Here is an 18,907-nt window from a genome sequence, read left to right as displayed (position 1 = left end):
CGGGTGCGCTAATGTCTTTCCACAACGCACAACTCACTCACAAAGGGAACCGGCCAAACATCCGAACGCAGGATCCCGTGGAAGCTGTTCACCTGCGTGTAAATGAACATTTTCGGGTGCGTGCTATTGAATAAAGGCCTCCGCTTATTATTGAAATACATTAGCCCAACGAATGGATTTCGTGGCATTGTTAATGCGTACGCCCAGTTCTCGCGGAATGCGTTTAAATTGGTCAGATCTCGGAAGCCAAGGACGACAACTCGAGGGTTTGCTTTGTTGGACGGCCACGTCGTGCCGTGCATAGACCCGGCTTGGTCGGCTGCTGCTGCTGTGTGGTCAGCAGAGGGAAAGTGTTGCAAAAATCCATTGTTGTACTGCACTGCTGAGCTCCCGCATTTTACAGCACGATGAATCACAATCGGCCCTTGATGATGAATGTCCAGATACGGATATCTCATAGATTTCTCCAGGATAAATAAAGATTCAGATACAGATCCTGTTGTCAATCCGCTGACAGAGTGCCCCCCCCCCAACACACACATGTATATCAACTACAGTTAGTACGATATCAAGCTGCCGATGAGACTGGCAATGAGGCGTAAATAGCCCCGAAGCTGGGCGTGGCCCCGACCTTGGTTCTCCTCCATCCAACCCCGCTCGCAACACCGGGGAGGGAGGGGAAGGATGGGGAGGGGTTGGGAGGGGAGGGAATGGGAGGGATGAGATGCGAGGAGATGGCAGGGGGTGAGATGAGAGGGAAGGGAGGGAGGGATGGGAGGGGATGGGAGAGATGAGATTGGAGGGATGGGAGGGGTTGGGAGGGAGGGAGGGGAGGGATGGGATGGGAGGGGGTTGGAGGGATGGGATGAGAGGGATGGGAGGGATGGGAGGGGGTTGGATGGGAGGGATGGGGATGGGACGGGATGAGAGGGGAGGGAGGGAGGGAGGGATGGGATGGGAGGGGTTGGAAGGGATGGGGATGCGATGGGACGGGATGAGGGGAGGGAGGGAGAGGCTGGGAGGGGGGTGGGAGGGGGAGGGATGGGGAGGGGAGGGAAGTGAGGGGGAGGAAGGGGATGGGAGGGAATGGATGGGAGGGGAGGGAATGGAGGGGGAGGGGAGGGAGAAGATGGGAGGGAGCAAAAAGAGACCGGACCCCCACCCCTCTTTCCACAATCCACACCCCTTCCATGGCCTGCCCGGGTCGGGGTTGAGTGAGCAGCAGAGATTTGTATCCTCCTCCTCCGCCCGCGTTCCTCCTCCTCCTCCCTTGCGAAGGGGGACACAGCCCTCTCAGCTGTGTTGCTCTCACGCGGAAGGCGAGCCATGGACAAGGTGAAAGGTACGTGGCGAATTGTTCAGCGGAGGTTGGAGACGAATGTAACATTGTAGCCGCCGGATGCTGTGTTCGTTACATTGGGTCTGTTCTCGTCGTCGAGTCCCGCCCACGTGAGTGAGCGGAACGGATGAATGAATGAGAGGTGCAACACAACACGCGCGCATTGTGTGCGAGACACGTGCCATTTAAACGCGTTGTGTGTGTGTGTCGATATATATAACACCCATGTAATACGTTGTAGCGAGTGCTATGGCATTGTTTACAGGGCTCGGAAAAAGCACGTTTTGCACCGAGTTCCTGTTCATCTTGAGACACAGAATGGGTAGACTTGATATGACCAACCCTATTGTTATATGCCCTTTGTTGCGTGCGACACTGAATAGCGGTCGGACTACCTGGACGTGCATCTCATGCACATTATAACAGCGCTTTGTCAGTCCACCGCTGGAAGGAAGAGACCTCCCCACGCCGCACAGGCATGGAAGAGTTGCTTGCACCACCCCGCACATCTGACTACTGCGAGATCAGAATCAGAATATTTATTTCGTCTGGAGGTATCAAATGAATTTTAAAGCTCCTTTTTTTTACCCCACTGATGTCCAATAGATGAAATTGGGGGAGCGCATAGATGTTGCCGTACAATACGGTAATGGATTTGGCCACACTGACCTCAGCTGCCCACAACTTGGCCACCTTCCTGTGCATGGCGGTGACCCCTTGAAATCGCTGTCCAGCCTCGGGTGCATAGCCCGGTGACTTTGTCCTCGAAGCAATGCAGTGGATGCATCGACAAGCAGTAATGTACTGCATAATAAAACACAGCAACCTCGTTTGTATTGTATTATTACATTATAACACTGGACAGTATTGTAAATATTCGTAGCGGAATGCATGAACAACCATCCTGACATGTTGTCAATCCACTGCTGGATTAGGGCCCTAGGGCCCCTCGACCCATGCCCGTGTGGATCGTGGGGGTTTCTTGACCATACTTCACCACACTGGTCAGTCCGGGTTGATGAAGATCTCTTTGTAAGACACGGTACAATAATTCAATGCTCATAATCAGCATCGTTAGACAACACATTGCACTGCAATATGGTGCAATGTATGTCATTAATCCTTAAATCGCAGCGATTGAGATGCATTAGGCTGCTGTGTGCTGGATTACACAGAGCGCAGATTGGTCACTGTCTGTTTAAATCCCCCAAAAATCTAAGCCCTTGGCAAACAGTACTGTCGTGTAGCAATATTTAAACGGCGTTTAATTCTTTCACTTAATTGCAATAACGAGCTGGGCAATTAGAAGAAAATGTAAACAAATCGGTGGTTATCTAGGTGGTATCCCGGGCATCATCCACAACACTGGTAATGGAGGCCCTCCGACATCCCGTGGCCACCCTCTTTGTGGTGTGGCCACTATTTTAGGTTTTTGTCTCTGTGTGTTTCTCATTTTTCAAAACGGTTAATGTGAACGTGCACCAAGAGCCATAATTCAATCCAGTGACATCTGGCTGCAGATATGCCTCTGATTGATCATGGGGACTAATGCCGAGTGGCTCAGCTGCTGATCCACCAATTGAAATATAATAATCATCATCAGCAGCAGCAGCCATGGCCAGTTCACTGCTGGATGAAGGCCTTCTCACGCCTCCACCACCTCTCACGATCCTGCGCTGTACCCATGGGCAAAGAGATGCAATGTCTGATTAAATCACTTGGCCAAAGATTCAACTGCTTTGACCGGGTTTTCAACCGGGCATCTCAGAATTGCTCGTCCAGCAGATTATCCTGTAAACACCGCAGCATGGCTCTTTGTTTATTATGTACGATACGAACTATCGATAACCGCTTTGATATACCAGGCCAAAAAAAACCCGTTTTATCAGATGGCATTCAATGAAAACAAACATTGTGTGATATGCGGGCGCTATTGGAGGCATACGGCAGTAGCAGGGTTGTGTGCAGTGGCTATATGTGTACTGCTTCTGCCCTAGTGACCCCGATTCAGTTCCAGTCTCTGTGATCCCTGGAGGGCTTTCCCCCGGGTTTTCTCAGCCAGCTGTGTTGCCGTTGCTATTGAAGAATAACTAAATGTGTCACGATTGCTACTCGCACCCCTCGCACTCGAGTGTTGTAGCCATGGGCTGTGAGATCGATAGGTGGTAGATTCTCGAATCCACGTGGAGCTTTTGAGGTTTTACCTCCCTGTGTACTTGGATATTGTTCGGATACACCGTGTGCATGTCAAACACACCATTCAGGGAAATGATAAAACATTCTCACGCAGAACCCTCGAAAGGTAGAGTGTTGAGACTCAGAATGGTTTTCCTGAGTAAATAAAAAGCATTATTATCACTGGTAGTCTTTTTCTTCAAATAAATACAATGAATTCAGACAGTGCAGATTGAGTACTGCCATTGTATTATTATACAAAAATATGTTTACAATAGGTACACAGTGTGGAAATGTTGATATACAGAATGGGTAGACTTGATATGATTATTTATTAGATCTTTGTACTATGTTTTTTGCTTTTGTATGTCACCGTGACAACCAGTATCTTCTGCAACCGGTAATTGTCTTTTTTAAAAACACAAATATCCTGTGCCACACTTGATGGATTCTGATCTCTGATGCATAATCAGTATAATCACGATGGTATACTTGCACACACCCTGTGTGTGCTGATGAATCGGAAAGCATTGTCTGCGTTCCTGAAACACTCAAAATTAATGATCCAGTGCCACAGTGCTGGCTTTCTTTTTTTACATCGTGATATCACTAAGGGTCGAAGGTGGAGGGGGAGGGCCAATCATCAGCAATGAGGCGTTTTAAAGTTAAACGTTAAACAAAAACTGCTAAGATCACCCTTACCATCATATGATATTTTTTTTTACCAAAACCGTAAAATAAGCCTCCTGAAAAATAAGCTGGAAACTTAATAGTGGTTTCATATGTCATGTTGCCCCAGAAGCCTGATGTCCATTAAGCCTGAATTATGTTTCAGTCTTAAAGCTGTTGCGAAATTGCTTACGCTTGTCGGAGTGCATTTTCCGACCGGTGTTGTTGGTAGTGGAAAGCCATCCTGTCAAAAGGTCAAATGCCATTAGGTGAGGGTTAGAAACAATGGCAGAGCCGTCACGTCCTGGCTGAAAATGAGACTCGACCTGCAGAGGATGTACGCGATTCTTCCACATCCTGCCATTCCACTGCTGCTTCCTGAGATCACCAAGCCCAGTGTGACTGCGTCCCAGCTGACTGACAAAACGGTGCCCATAAAAAGCACCGAAGCAAGGTGCCTTAATCATCAGAAATGCATCGTGCACACAGTCATGCGTGCATAGGCACACAAATAATTTATCACATTTAAGCCTTTGCTCTTGTTTCGCACATTTTTCGATCGACTGTAATTTCGTGCGTTTCTGAATATTTTTTTTATTGGGTGATCACAAATTTGTACAGTCTTGGCCAGTGGACTTGGTAAACTAACGGTTAGCAAAGGGGCCGTGCATTTCTTCCTCGGTGACACATTTATTTCGTGGTTGCCACTAAATAGTGAGACATTTTGGGGCATCGACTGTGCACATCCCTTTGATCATTAGCTGACTTCTCGTGGGATTCACAAGTGCTTCCTCTTTTGGCCGCTAACATGTTATTTTTTCCAACAGATGCAGCCACTGTAAACAAAGGATGCATACATAGTGTACTATATTACAGGCCGCTCCAGTGTAATATCCATACACATTCAGAGCACTGTGACGGGTCGATATATACAAGATGGTTAGTGCAATATATAATCGCCCCGAATTTTTCTTCTCAAGTTTAACAAATACCCACTGTTCTCATTGCTTGCACTCTCCTCCATACAAACAGCTGATGTGTGCACTGTATTTAAGTACACTCCTTCATTGACCGCATTTGCACAGCAGAACAAGATAGACCCTCCAGACGTGAATCCCTCAGCTCTATCTGTGTTATCGTAGCACATTTTGGGGCTTTATTGCCAAGCAACAGTGAACATCCACATGCCAAAGCAATGTTTCTAATTATGCCAGACTCGAGGCCCTACGCGATATCTGTTACTGGAAATGTTAATGAAAATCAGACGCAAAAAAAATGTAGATTCGCCTAATTCCTGGTTAATGCTATGTTGGTGATGATGTGTGAATGCTGACTACATATCAGCCTTAAGATTTGTTCTGTCGTTGTGAAGATGTGTTGCCCGAGCGTTGCATCATCATCAGCATTAATGCGAGGACAGGAAGCGTCTGCAAGAGGAGGTGTGACGACAGCCATATGCCTCTCATGGCCACGTCATGGGAGCCAAATAACCCTTCACCCCACGTTGGCGACGCGATAACTGATAAGCTGCGGATCGACAGACACTGATGCTCTTTTTGGAACGTACTTTTTTCTTCGCAGTATCTCACCTAAGGCATCTGCAACCTTCACTTGACACACGCTGATTTCCATTCATGTTCACTTTATAATGGGACACTTTCACTGTTTGTAAATAATTTACGATCGTATTCGTTTTGTGCACACTGCGTGGTTTTATTGTAGGGCGCTGCAATGGGATGAAACACACTGAGAGACACGTGGGGCACTGATACTGTCTGTAAACAGGGTTTGCTGATGGCAGATGCAGACAGCTGAACAGGAGTGTTCTGGGAAGTGTGCTGCTAATTCGCATGGGACGCATTCGTGAGTAAAACGCGTGCAGCTCTGCTGATTTGGCTATTTTGTGTATGAGCATGAGACACCGCTTCGCCAAGACGTGCATACTTTTACAGTATTGGGCTTACTAGCTCTTCGATGTGCCTTTGGGTGTTATTCAGAACGATGTTCGATGCTTCATTAGACATACTTCTTCAATTCACTTCCTGAAATAAGCTCTCACCAAGTGGAGCGAAACGTCGTACATCATGCAGAACGACACACGGTACAACCCAAAAGCACATCGGAGAGCGATACAGCACAACTGTGAAAACATTGCCAGTACTGTAGGGGAGTGTTATTACTGCTTCATTTATATGTTTTAAACCAGGGCGTATACAGGAAAATACAAATAATAAAATAAAAGTGTCCCATGCTAGCCCATATGAGATGTTCAGTTGAACTGGATTTCTCTGGGGAGTCTCCTTGTTGGCTGCTAAGGGCTTTCTCTGAGTGGGGGTTGGGAACAGGGAGTGGTTCCATCAGGGGCTGCCCCAGCTGGTACATTAGTATGAGAAATCCCAGCATGCCCTGGGGTGCTGCGATGGTCGTCTTTATGCCCTCCGCATCAGCTTTCTCCATTTACCACCTGGGCCCTCCTCGGTGGCTTTGGGCTGCAATCATTTTAAACCCACTGACATAAATCGTTGTTGGCTTTGATTAAACATGCTATTCAAGTGGACCTTGTGTTACAGTATTTTAAGATTTGGTTGGTTCCCCCACCCCTGAACATTTCGCAAAAATAAGGTGACTGGTAAGCAGTGTGGTGGCATTATTGATGGCGTCGTGGTGGTAAACAGCATACAGGTCTTGTTCGACCGAAACAATGGCTGTAGTATTTCAGCTCTGGCCACCGCGCTGTAGCTCACATTTTGACCGTTTGCTCTCTCACATGTTTCTCATTTAGTCTTAAGCCGAGCAGACTTTGTTGAATTGTAAAAGTGTTATTTTGCTGCCAGAAAGGGTGGAGGGGATTATTGTCATCATGTGTACATGTGCCCTCGACTGCTTGACCAGCTTTCTGCATGTAAAATTTCACAACCACTTTTAAGTAAAAAATTGTTTAGATACTCATGGGCAGCTTCTACAACACGTTGCACCCTTACGTGTGAGACAATGTTCACGAGCAAACGTTCATTATTATAATTCGGCTTCTTTATACAGCAGCTTGAGAAGCTTAATTTAAATAATTATATTATGAAGGGGGGGGGGAGCGGTGGAGCAGTGGTTAGCGTAGTCGTTATGAACCCCAGAATCTGAGTTCAATTTATAGCCACGGCTGACATCAGCAACGCGTGATATCGGAACTGATTGAGCACCTTCATCAACCTCGTGAAGTGTGGTAAAAGATCCCCCACAACTTCATCCAGCAGAAAAGTGGCAAAGGGCTGTAAAGTAAACTACGAATAAAAAAAATGAAAGCTCATAAGCAAGTCAGGAGATTACTTCAATGTAAAATGATAACTAGCACATCCCAAATAATTTCTATTTATTTGCACTTTTTAAAGTTCCTGGGTTACTTTTTGATTAGAATTTGATAACATGCTTTTGTTTGTTTTTCCAGCTGTTTCCATCCTTCAATGTAATCTACACTCGAACCTTCCTATTTATTTGAGAGGAAGCCAGATCCTTCTATGTGTGGTACACCCAGAATAATGTTCATTTTAAGAGTGGCATGAATTCATTACAAATGGAACAGTACTTTTTCTGCTTTGACCATCATTTAGTGGATTAGTGATAGTCTCACAAACAACTATACAACTATTACAATGTAAAGTGAATAACCCTCTTCAAATGTTTCTAAACGCAAACAACGAAATGTATGGTTCGTGATATCATTAGCTTTTTTGGGGGGGAATGAAAGGTACACTTCATTTTCATTACACTACATCCAAATTATGATTTCTTATTTGAACAAAAATATAACACGTTAAGTGGGCCACGTGTTTTAATTCTCAATTGCATGTTCTCCCTTCCAGCAGTTGAATAACCTTTGCATTGCGATAGTGTTTGCTGTTCTAACCCGCTGTTGAATAAACTACCTTAGAGAGAGAGAGAAACCCGCCTTCTTTTTTAAATCCTTTATATTAAGTTCGCTTGCTTGCTTGCTTGCGTGCTTGATTGCTTGCGTGCTTGCTTGCTTGCGTGCTTGCTTGCTTGCATGCTTGCTTGCTTACGACCGTGCAAATCTTTCGGTCGTTCTTTAACCCACTTCCCGTGATCCAATCGAGCTGACATTTTCCACACAGACTCGTTGTGCGAGACAATTAATGTTCGTGAAAAAAAATTCCCAAAATTTTACACTGTTTAGGGAAAACAAATTAAATATTTAATTACCAATTGCTTAATACTGGCAGACAATCATCTGACCCATAGGTGGCAGCCATCTCAAGCCAGAGGACGAGAAGACTCTAGCCGCCACGCATGTAAAGGATTTATAGTGAAAAACTTTGTTTTTACGGGTTATACTTGTGGTCAATGCCAATCCTCATCACACCCAGACCTCCGGAGCAGAGGTCACCATTCGTGAAGCGGGGGCCCTTCCACGGGCGTCTGGGTTTGGTGCTCGTCTGTCGGCACCAAATGCAAAACGCAGGGAAGGTAGCACATAATTTATGAGGCATGGTGAGACAAGTGTGAGGAGAGAGGGTCTTTATATATTGTGTTCCGCTTGGTTTCGTTGGTGAAACGGGCAATTAATTATTTATATAAGATCACATTGCCTTGTGAAGTAATTCAGCATGTGGCATTTCGGTGCGTCAGCGAGCATTGTTTTGCTTTCAATATTTATGTCTATAACAATCATTGCACTGTACCGAATGTTGCAAGGAAAAGCGTGGCTTTTAATTTAGTTACAGATTTCGAGATGTGATTAAGCGGTTGCACAGTCGCTTGTAGCGCACATTATGAACACAGCGATGCAAGGTTTGATTCCCTGCCTAAGTGACGAATTACTGTGTATCTGAATCGGTCGTAGGTTCCTCCCTTCAACCCACACTGAACAAAACAACTCAACACATTCGTCACTTAACACTGCCGAAATAGAAAAACGATACAATCGGCAATGTTTTAGGCAATGGTCCTTCTTCATTGTACATAAATCACACTTACTTGCATGGTGAAATATGGTCAAGCAAAACCCCATGACCACCAGCATGGCAGCAGTGGCTTGACTCGATGCAGTCAATTCTCACAATAGGGTCACGATTAAATTCAATAATTAATATTATTTTTTAAGTGAATAGAAGCACCTTTGGTGGCTGCAGGGATGATTTGAAGCCAATGTTGTACATATAACACATATCAACGTAAAACATTGATTTTTAGTCTGAATCTGCACTGGCTGCACCATTCCTTTATAGTATCCAGAATTACACAGTGCCGTGCTGAAGATGAAGCATCTGCAGTTATTAAGTGGCCATGCTGCTCATAGCATAGTGTAAGATTTGAATGTTGTCATAAAACTATTAAGGCATAGTGTAATAACGTACATGGTTGGAAACTTCAAGGTTTTGTTGAGCTGAAAGGTTACACTTTCTATGTTTTTTCCACATCTGTGACTCATGCCAGTCTCTGCTCAATTAAATGATTGCCTAAGCTCCGTCTCTGTTTAGAGGGCAAGCTGGGCCTTGTTATAGCCTTTAATCTAGCATTCATTTAATTTGACATGATGGCACATGGAGTTTGAATCGGATGAAAGAGTGATAGACTTTGACCACAGTCTAATCAGTATACCACAGTCCAGTCCACATCCATTTGTCTGGACCTGTTAGGGGTTTGCCAGGTTTGTTTAAAATGTTGGCATGTTTTCCGTCCATTCTAACATTATTTTTGCATATCTCATTGCCTCTGGTTGACTTTGTTAATCCTGAGTAGTGTCAGCATTTGAGGGAGTAGTTGTGCTCTTTTAAGTGCATTGTGCTACAAACCCAGCAAGCTGAGTTTGATTCCCTGCCACGGCTAACATATACGAGGAGTGAGATCCTAAAGCGGTCCAGGACCCCCACCCCCTCTATCCCTCTTCATCAGCCTATATAGACTAGCATGGTGAAGTATTGTCAAAGAAAATGTCATGGAGCGGGGAGGCCTTCATCCAGCAGTGGATTGACAGGGGGCTATAATGTCAACAGTGTCTCTAAGTATCAGAAGCTGAAACAATAATAGAGAGCTCATAGATCACAGATGTGGCACACACCATCTTTTTTTCTTCAAATATCTTTTTTTTATCAGTAAAGGCCAGGCCTGGTCTCCATCTCTTTCTCCACGTGGACAAACATGCAGAGCTAGCGTTCATGAAGGTGCATCCCACGCGGACGATTGAAGTGTATCCAGGAATAAGCTCCCTGTGGAGCTTGAGAACGTAAAAAAAAACCTTTAACAATTGCAGATTCACAACCTGTTCACTCTTTGCATTTTAATTTGGGGTGACTGATTATAGCGTAGACTTTTTCTCTAGCAGCAACCAAGCATCATTTCTTCCGGAATAAAATTTAAAGGTTGCTGGTAGATTGGAGTACGCACATGACTCGTAGCCACAGCCATGGTGAGAGGCATGCAAGCTGGATGTAGTGTGCTGGGTGTGAAAATATCTTCTGGGTCGCTGACCCGTACAGAACCGGCTGAAATTAAGCCCTGGGTTTAACTGATTTATAAGGTATCATTACTAATGCGTTGCCAGTGAAGCTCCGCATATGCCATTAAATTTTTTAAACTGGATTAGTTACGCTGTGTCCAAGGAGATTCTTTCCCACCTTCAAGTGTGGTAGATATATATTTAGCAAATGTGTAAAGATTTGCAGGCAGATTTGGTTGTAGCCTTCACTTGCAACGCACGCTGGCACGCTCTCACGCTTGATTTCATGGGATCTTTTACGTCCAAAAGCCAGTAGGCAGCACTTCCCCTCCAAAGAACAAGACGCTAATTTGATAATGTTCCCACGATACATTATTAGCTCGGCCGACAGGGGGCTTCCAACCAGAATATCTTTGCCTCGGGGTCTCAATGTGATAGATCTCTTGGGCCTAGACCTCCCAGGTATATTTAGACACAACATATGACAATGAATCGTTTCACAAACAAGGCATGGCATATGTACCTTATGCCTTAAATTGCCCTTGCATGGAATTGATTTAGTTCTTGTAACTATGGGGGTGGGGTGAACACTCAGACTGTATTTCATCTGGTATGGCACATTGAGGAGTTAAACAGGCAGCTCTTACAAGGACGACCGCAGCCAAAGACCGTGGTCAGTGGTGGCAATTACCGGACGTTGCAAATACAACCAGTCCTCCCCCTGCTCTGATTCACTTCGGGTGGTAAGTGGGGAAACTGATGCACGACTGCACCTGCAATAAATTTCAGTGTAAGTTTGTGTTTAATACAAATGGTAGAAAAGTGTTTGTGTGGTGTTGTCTGGCACGTACATTAGAATACAATTCAGATTTATATAGCGGTGTTTAATTGAATGTAGGAAAATGCCAGTTTATTTATGTATTTAAAACGCATCTCTGGATGCAGTACGAAAATCCTGATGTTCACAACAGGGACAAATTGGAGGTATTTTTTAAATGTAACATGCAATTAAAATCACTTTACAGATGGGGGAAACACAAGATAAGAGGAAAAGTCTTCAGCCTAGTTTTATCGCACTGTCCTAGACATATTTATATTTCCGAAAGTTAACTACACCATTTAACAACAATATAAACTGCAGATAAAAACACACTGTAATGCATTCCAATTATTATTATTTATTATGGCACATAACACCTTAAATGAATCCAGCAGAGGTCTGCTGTGGCACTTTTGCAAAACGTCTGTGATCATGCTTGCTCAGTAAGTGCTGGCTTCAGCAAACCACCCCCACCCCAGCAAGGAGGTGAGAGAGACAGCCCAAGGTATGTGTTTGTGGTCAGACCCCCGGTGACTTCCTCTGCCCCTAAACTCGAGCTTAGACAAAGGCACTCTTGAGGCACCCCGCTACGACACGACCGTTCTGACACGGTCGTGTTTCTGTCAGATACAACCAGTCCTCCCCCTACTCTGATTCACTTCGGGTGGTAAGTGGGGAAACTGATGCAAAAAAAAGCCACCATTGTTTTTGCGGCTATTTGGAATGTTGGCCTGGGGGTGTGGTATTAAACACTCCTATTCTTTGTAGTAGGATCGGAATAGTTAAATGCAAGGCAGCCACGGCTGCTGGATGTCTTGTGTCGCCATTTCACATGTTTTTTATTGAAGAATTAAACGCATGTTGTCATGTACAATTACTGTAACGTACTTTGTGTCGATATGCTTGTACATATGTGCAATAATAATCATAAAAACAACAATAATTAATTTGTAGCCCATTGACAATCTACTTATGCCAAAAAAAACCTGCCATGCCGTGTTGGCCATCATTTGCCTTTCTCCACCACGAACTAACTACTAACTATTTTTCATTTTACCAGGGAAGGCCCGCTGAACTACATCGCTCTTTTTCAGAAGCAATCTGGTGACATGATAACTCAACGAAGTGGCTGATCATGTGGAAATGTATAGCAGCCAAATGTTTTAAACGCATGTTGATTCTAAATGTGGAGGGAAAAACCAGAGGACCCCGACAAAAATCCATGCAACCACGAAAATAACACGCACACTCCAAATATACAGGCGTCAAGATCAGGATTGAACCCACTACCTCCTGCATACCATGCGATGTAGTTAATATCTCGCCACCGCGGCGAGTTACTAAAGGAGGAACCCAAGACCGGTTCAGATTTCACTCACCACTTGATGTCAACCATGGCCATAATTTCGAACTTTAGTCGTAATTGTGTTAATCATATACCTGTCAGTGTGGCTCAATGTAACTTTCCCAGGCCATTAGTGAGTAACCCGCCACGGTCCATTTAACACACAGTGTGATCACCGAGGAGGAGATGAAGAAACATGAAAATGCTGACTTGAACAATTGGGACACAAAACCAAGCGTCAAAATATGCTGGGGAAAAAAACTGGTCTGCATGGACCTCCCAGACAGATTATGACCCTGGTTGGCTTCTATGGTGATCAGTGGTTCATAACCATATTTCAGTCTTCCTTGCCTTGTGCAGAGCAGGCTTGGTTTGAGCGCCGGTCTGTTCTGGTGTTTGTGCACCAGGACCTTGACAGACTGTCCGTATATAATCTCATTGGACATGGTCCAGCGGCTGCTTTTTAACTGCGATCCTCCTCACTCAATTTGTCGTATTTCAAGAAGAATTCCTGCAACGCCAAAGGCAGCTTTGATCACCAACTCATGTTTCACTCGGGGTAAAGTGGTACCGACTTGCAGAGACCAAAATGAGTTAGCTGACATGGTTTTTATAAGGAAGGCTTTGTCTTGAACTAAAGCAGAGTTGCTAATTAATATAATAAATTGAGCATTCTGTTGAAAATCATTGTTCAATTTAAAATCATTGCACATGAAATACAAAAAAAATCCAATTTTCCACCCAGGATACATTTTTATGAGAGGCAAAAGATCGCTATACTTATAAAGTACACAGTCTGTGACCACATTTCCTTATCTCCTTACAATCAAAATCCTGTGCAGGCTAAACTCAAGGGGACCCTGAGTTATGAGTCCTTGTGCTTTCACTAAGTGGACTATGTTTTGATTAAATAAACATTGGTTTAAGTGTTTCATGATTTCTCTTTTAAAGTTAGAATAAAATGAAATGCATAATTTTAATTGCACGGACAGAAATTACTTTACTCTAATGACTTATCCAGATTTGTTTGTTTATCATTCCAGCTTCTAATTAACAAACACAACTGCTATATTAGGTCATTATGAAGTTGCTACTTCAGGAGCAGTTACAAAAGAAATGTAGGAATTCTCACAGTGCAAATTTCAAAACCACACTTATAATACATATGGGATGTAATTTTGAAGGTGTATTAATTAAGCTGAGTCTTAGAAAATGAAGCCTATGTGTGGAATAAGTGAACAGTTTGACACTTACACGCACCTAAATGAACCAATATGAGTGAAAAAGTAAATTAGTCCAAATTTTATGAAAATGTCTCCCTTATCAATAAAGGTGGGCACATTATTTATATCTAAATTACAATCCTATTCGGGTGACATGCTATGCACAAGTAAAACAATCCATATCCTGATTATGCTAATGATTACGCACATCTTTAAAGTGTCCGAAATTTCTCTTTGGTTCTTTCGGTAAAGTCACGTATAAAGATAAAATAATAAACTAAATAATAGCATACGACGTTTCGATTGCAACACAAGCAATCATCATCAGGTATAAATGAAATAGCAACAAAAATCTAACCAGAAAAGACAGACATATAAGCAGACAGATATCACCAAGATACATAGAGAGAGAGCAACACATATCTTGGTGATATCTGTCTGCTTATATGTCTGTCTATAGTTTTCTGGTTAGATTTTTGTTGCTATTTCATTTATACCTGATGATGATTGCTTGTGTTGCAATCGAAACGTCGTAGTATGCTATTATTTAATTGATTTTTTTTATCTTTATACGTGACTTTACCGAAAGAACCAAAGAGTAATTCCTGCAGTCACGAAAGCTCCAAATTAAGATTGTCCGAAATTTATTTTCGAAATCGTGGAGCTTCCCATTTGTGACGTTTATTTCCCTGGGTGCTTCATGGGAACTCCGCAGGTCAGCCTCTGTTTTGCTTTGCCATGGTCGGCCTGGGCAAACTTGCTGAGCATGGCAATCATATATATTAAAGGAATACTTTCGTGATTTTCAACATCCAGCCATTTATTAGAAAGCAGATACCTTTTGTGCTATGTGTGCGTGTGTGTGTTGTTCCTAGTCTTCAATCAAATTCGTCAAAAGACGACGTTGATATACGTCCTTGCATGCTAGGTTTTAGCGGAATTGAGTTGGAGACTTTCAAGGTTATTGTTAAATGGAGGTCTTGTTTACGTTTTGGGCGGAGGGCCCGTGGTTTCCTTCCTGTGCAGCAGTGGACCCCAGCACACACACACTGCTCCCTCTTCTCCCTCCCAGCCCCCCATGCCTTTCCAACAGCCCACTCCTCCCTTTGCACGGCTGCACATTACGGGAAAATAACAAGCAATCCTTTCAATAGGATAGCCGTGGAAAGTGATTCATTCAATCCGTAAAATCGCACGATATATCAACTCGTATTTGAAATGCATAAAAACGTTCATATTTGTTTGTATTGCTTTCCTCCTCGCTACTGTATAAGCTTTGGCACTAGAATAACGATAATAATGTACAGCCCGTTATATTATATCAATCCACTGCTGGAGGAAGGCGTAGCCATTCCTCTGAGTGTGGGGGTTGTTTGACCATACCTCACCGCACTGGTTAATGGATGGTTGGTGAAGCCCAGGACTGGTTCAGATATAATTCGCTGCTCTTCGCCATGAGCTGGAATCAAATTCAGGTTGCCAGCTTTTTAGATAGCAATGCGCCAATCACAACACAGCCACACCACCAATACAATTTGAAATGTTTTGTTAAACAGCTTATTTACTACCTATAGACTAACCTGTGTGGTGGATGTACAGCACCCCTTTCAATCTGGACTTGGAGTTAAAGATTGGTTTTCGCATCAGTGGAGTCTGTGTAGTGTGGCTAAGTGGTAGCTGTAAGTCACCCCGAAAGATTTACCTCCAACCTGTGCTGCTGATGGGAATTTGTGAGCCCTTGAAAATACAGTCAACAAGGGACTCTGTGCAAAAGGAATTGACGGTGTGTGTTGAGCAGAACCGGCCCTAGACATTTGGGGGCCCTAAGCAAAATTTGGTTGGAGGCCCCTTTGATGTATGATTTTTTTCACCCACTAGCTAGCAGTGACTCTAGGGGGGCCCTCTGCTGGCCACGGGGCCCTTTGCAATTGCAAGGGTCGCTTAGTGGCTGGGCCGGCTCTGGTGTTGAGAGAAGATGGGACGACGAGGGGTTTGGAGAAGTTTCACAAATGCTTCTCTGAGTGCATAGAGCCTCGTTTGATATCTTGCTCGTGAAATATAATGTCAAGAATGAAGAGATGTTTTGGATTTCAAATGAATATAAAATGTGTTGCTGTATTTCGTCATTCATTCATTCATAAGCTTTCCCCTTGCCGAGTGGCTTGCTCACAATTGGAAATGGCGAGTTCATATCCTCATTGGGGGGTGGGGGTTGACTCGGCCCATCATCCCTCTGGAATCGATAAAATAAGTTCCACTTTCTGGGGAAGTCAACAGGGATGTGGAATCTCCTCCACTGGCTCAGGGCTGTAAATGCTCACTGGAGTAGGAATCACCTTGCCTTGGATTATTTTTGACGCCGATATTTTCCCATTCCCCAATTGCTTTCGGGACACGCTGAATCAATCATCAGCGTTCTCTTGAATGCAACAGCCGTATTACTCATTGGCACGAGCCAATACGATCACGGACTCCGGAATATCATGCGTGTATGATTGTCTGCCAGTTCCACAGCATTTAAAGAATAATTATCTCTGGCTGACTATGTATAAGTGTTTGTCGTAGTTGTGCACGCCTGTCGCCAGTAATTAATCAGAAACGACAACACCGCTATCCGCGGTGGTCTCACGAACCCCGCTTAAAGAGAGGCACACCGAGCGTACTTTTCAGAAGGTGGCGGAGGGGGGGGGCTGTGGCATGGAATTCTCTACCCAACAAACACAAGAACAAACAGCTTGCGTTCAACTACTTGAGGAGATATCTTAATTTAATGAACACACTCTGTGACCAGACAGCAAAGGGCATTAGATATGATATTTAGCATTGTTTTGCGTTTCTTAAATGACAATTTACATCACGTTGTTTCTTTTTTCAGTGCTGGAAGAACTGTTGCCAGAGATAAGATCCCTGCTGGTAATGCTCGACAAAGAGCATCTGAGCGGAGCTACCAAGGAGAAGAAGACAGTCGTGGTGGCGTTGATGAGCAAGCTGCAGCCTCCAGATGGTAACGTACAAGGCCTCATTTCCGATAGATTCTACAAGCACTATAGATAAGTGGCCACGATAGACTTACACGATTTGTAAAATGGCAGCCAAGAGGATATGTGTGTGGGTGACTGCCAAATTAGTGTACCCACCTGCAAAAACATTGCCTCTGCTTTTAAAACAATAATTTAGTGAAGGGAAAAATCTCTGCAATCTGCTAACTCTACAATATGACCAGAGTGCAGTGTGTGCGGAATTTGTATTTCTCTGGATTCCGCTGTTGCTTTAGCAATGTTTTTAATGGGACATTTGCTGTCATTTTGTATTAAAGCCAACGTATCCACAAAAATGTATTGTTGTCCGTGTACTACGCTTGCAAGTTGGGCCCATCGTGGCTCATTTCATTATGAAACAAACAGATAATTAAAGTTATTAAGTCGTTGTTAGCTTAATGTTTAAAACTTTTACAGAGCACATAAATACGCTATATTTTTTGCATATAAAACTCTATCCTATTAAATTGGTCATTACAAATATATTTGAAGTACAATATAGATGGATCATTTCTATTTGCCTTTCTGCTATGCTTTGTGGCATCAAGTTAGTCTTTATTTGATAAATATTTAACATTTGCACTGAACAAACATACGTATACCTCACGAGCGTCTCATAGCATGACATTACAGGTGTGATGATTTACCCCCTGCCACTCATTGCAGAAATGTATTAATTATTGCAATTTATTAAAAAATGTGGTTTCAACATCTCGACGCATAGTTGCGCCTCCAGTGGCTACATTTGTCACAGCAGCGAAGTATGATGTATGGCCAAAAATGTAACAAAAAACATCGCAAGCATTAAGAATCGATATGAATCAATGCATTGTCACACCCCTCGTATCCGTCTGACATGATGCGTGTCATCAAGCTATTTTGTAAACGATGAGTGTATTTAATGTGTGATATTAACAAATTAAACTTAAGCATTCTCTTATGTACAAATATATAAAGACAGAGAGAGTGATATAATTAAAGTTATATAATTATATACTTTTTTGAATTAATAGTTATAATGTTTTACTGCCTAAAAAGATGTTTCTCAATTTACCGAATTATCTCTGCTACTCCTGTTTTACGTTTGAAGCCTAGTGTGTAAAGCAAAACTCGCAGATGTTTGCACTCATTTAATCCCTTGCTCTCTCCACAGTGGAGGACAAAGAGTACATTTACATGAGCTATGACCTTTCTAGAAACGGAACGAGCTTATGGCAAGTTCTTGGTATGTGCCCAGATCTATAAGGCTCTCGTGTAACCACTAACGGTCTAAACCTTAATTTGCTATGGCCTGTCTTGAAATAATTTCATATGAAGCACTACTTAACCATTGTTGTCGATTAACACGTGGTCATTTAGTACAGGTTTCCATTGTCTTTTCTACGCATTGTGTATGCATATGTCTTGTGCCCAGTTTCGTCATGTCTACATCGGTGTGTTTCCGTACGTCCAAGTTGACCTGTGTGGGATTTTTGTTGTGTAATTTGCAGTTCAGCATACCATCGTTAAGTATTCGGCAAAAACAAATTACAAACAGATGCTAGAGTATAAACTCACTGCATAGTGCGTGTAAATACAATGCGGCCTTGAGTTTATTTGCCACGCTAATGCTATATATAGTAAAGTGAAACGTTGCGCCACCATTGCATCTGATATTGACATTCTTCACCCCCTGGTCACAATGTATCCACACAAATCCACAGTCGACTTTGCCCTTATCCAAAGCTATGCTAAACAACTTGCTCTTTCCCTCTGCGTGTGTATGACCAATGGCGTTTCTCTATCATATGAATACACCCACCGTTTCTCTGCATTGTTTAAATCAATATTGCATTGTGCTACTTGTGAGG

General features: G+C 43.4%; 1 protein-coding gene across 4 annotated transcripts in view; it reads left to right on the top strand.

Annotated features, from left to right (window-relative positions):
* Positions 1-1,224: 1,224 nt before the first annotated feature.
* The window catches only part of AFAP1L2 (actin filament associated protein 1 like 2), a 47,736-nt gene continuing 30,053 nt past the window's right edge, over positions 1,225-18,907 (top strand). For 3 of the 4 annotated variants that reach the window (XM_078861503.1, XM_078861505.1, XM_078861502.1), the window contains exons 1-3: positions 1,225-1,342; positions 16,895-17,023; positions 18,211-18,282. In XM_078861503.1, the coding sequence (XP_078717629.1) occupies positions 1,327-1,342; positions 16,895-17,023; positions 18,211-18,282 (217 nt within the window). In that variant the 5' untranslated portion in view covers positions 1,225-1,326. The remainder of the gene's footprint in view (positions 1,343-16,894; positions 17,024-18,210; positions 18,283-18,907) is intronic. The other variant, XM_078861504.1, reaches the window with a different exon arrangement.

The sequence above is a fragment of the Lampetra fluviatilis genome, chromosome 12 (assembly GCF_964198595.1).
Source record: "Lampetra fluviatilis chromosome 12, kcLamFluv1.1, whole genome shotgun sequence".
Classification (NCBI taxonomy): domain Eukaryota; kingdom Metazoa; phylum Chordata; class Hyperoartia; order Petromyzontiformes; family Petromyzontidae; genus Lampetra; species Lampetra fluviatilis.
Note: the sequence above shows the minus strand (reverse complement) of the source record. Positions and strands in the feature narration are given on the sequence as shown.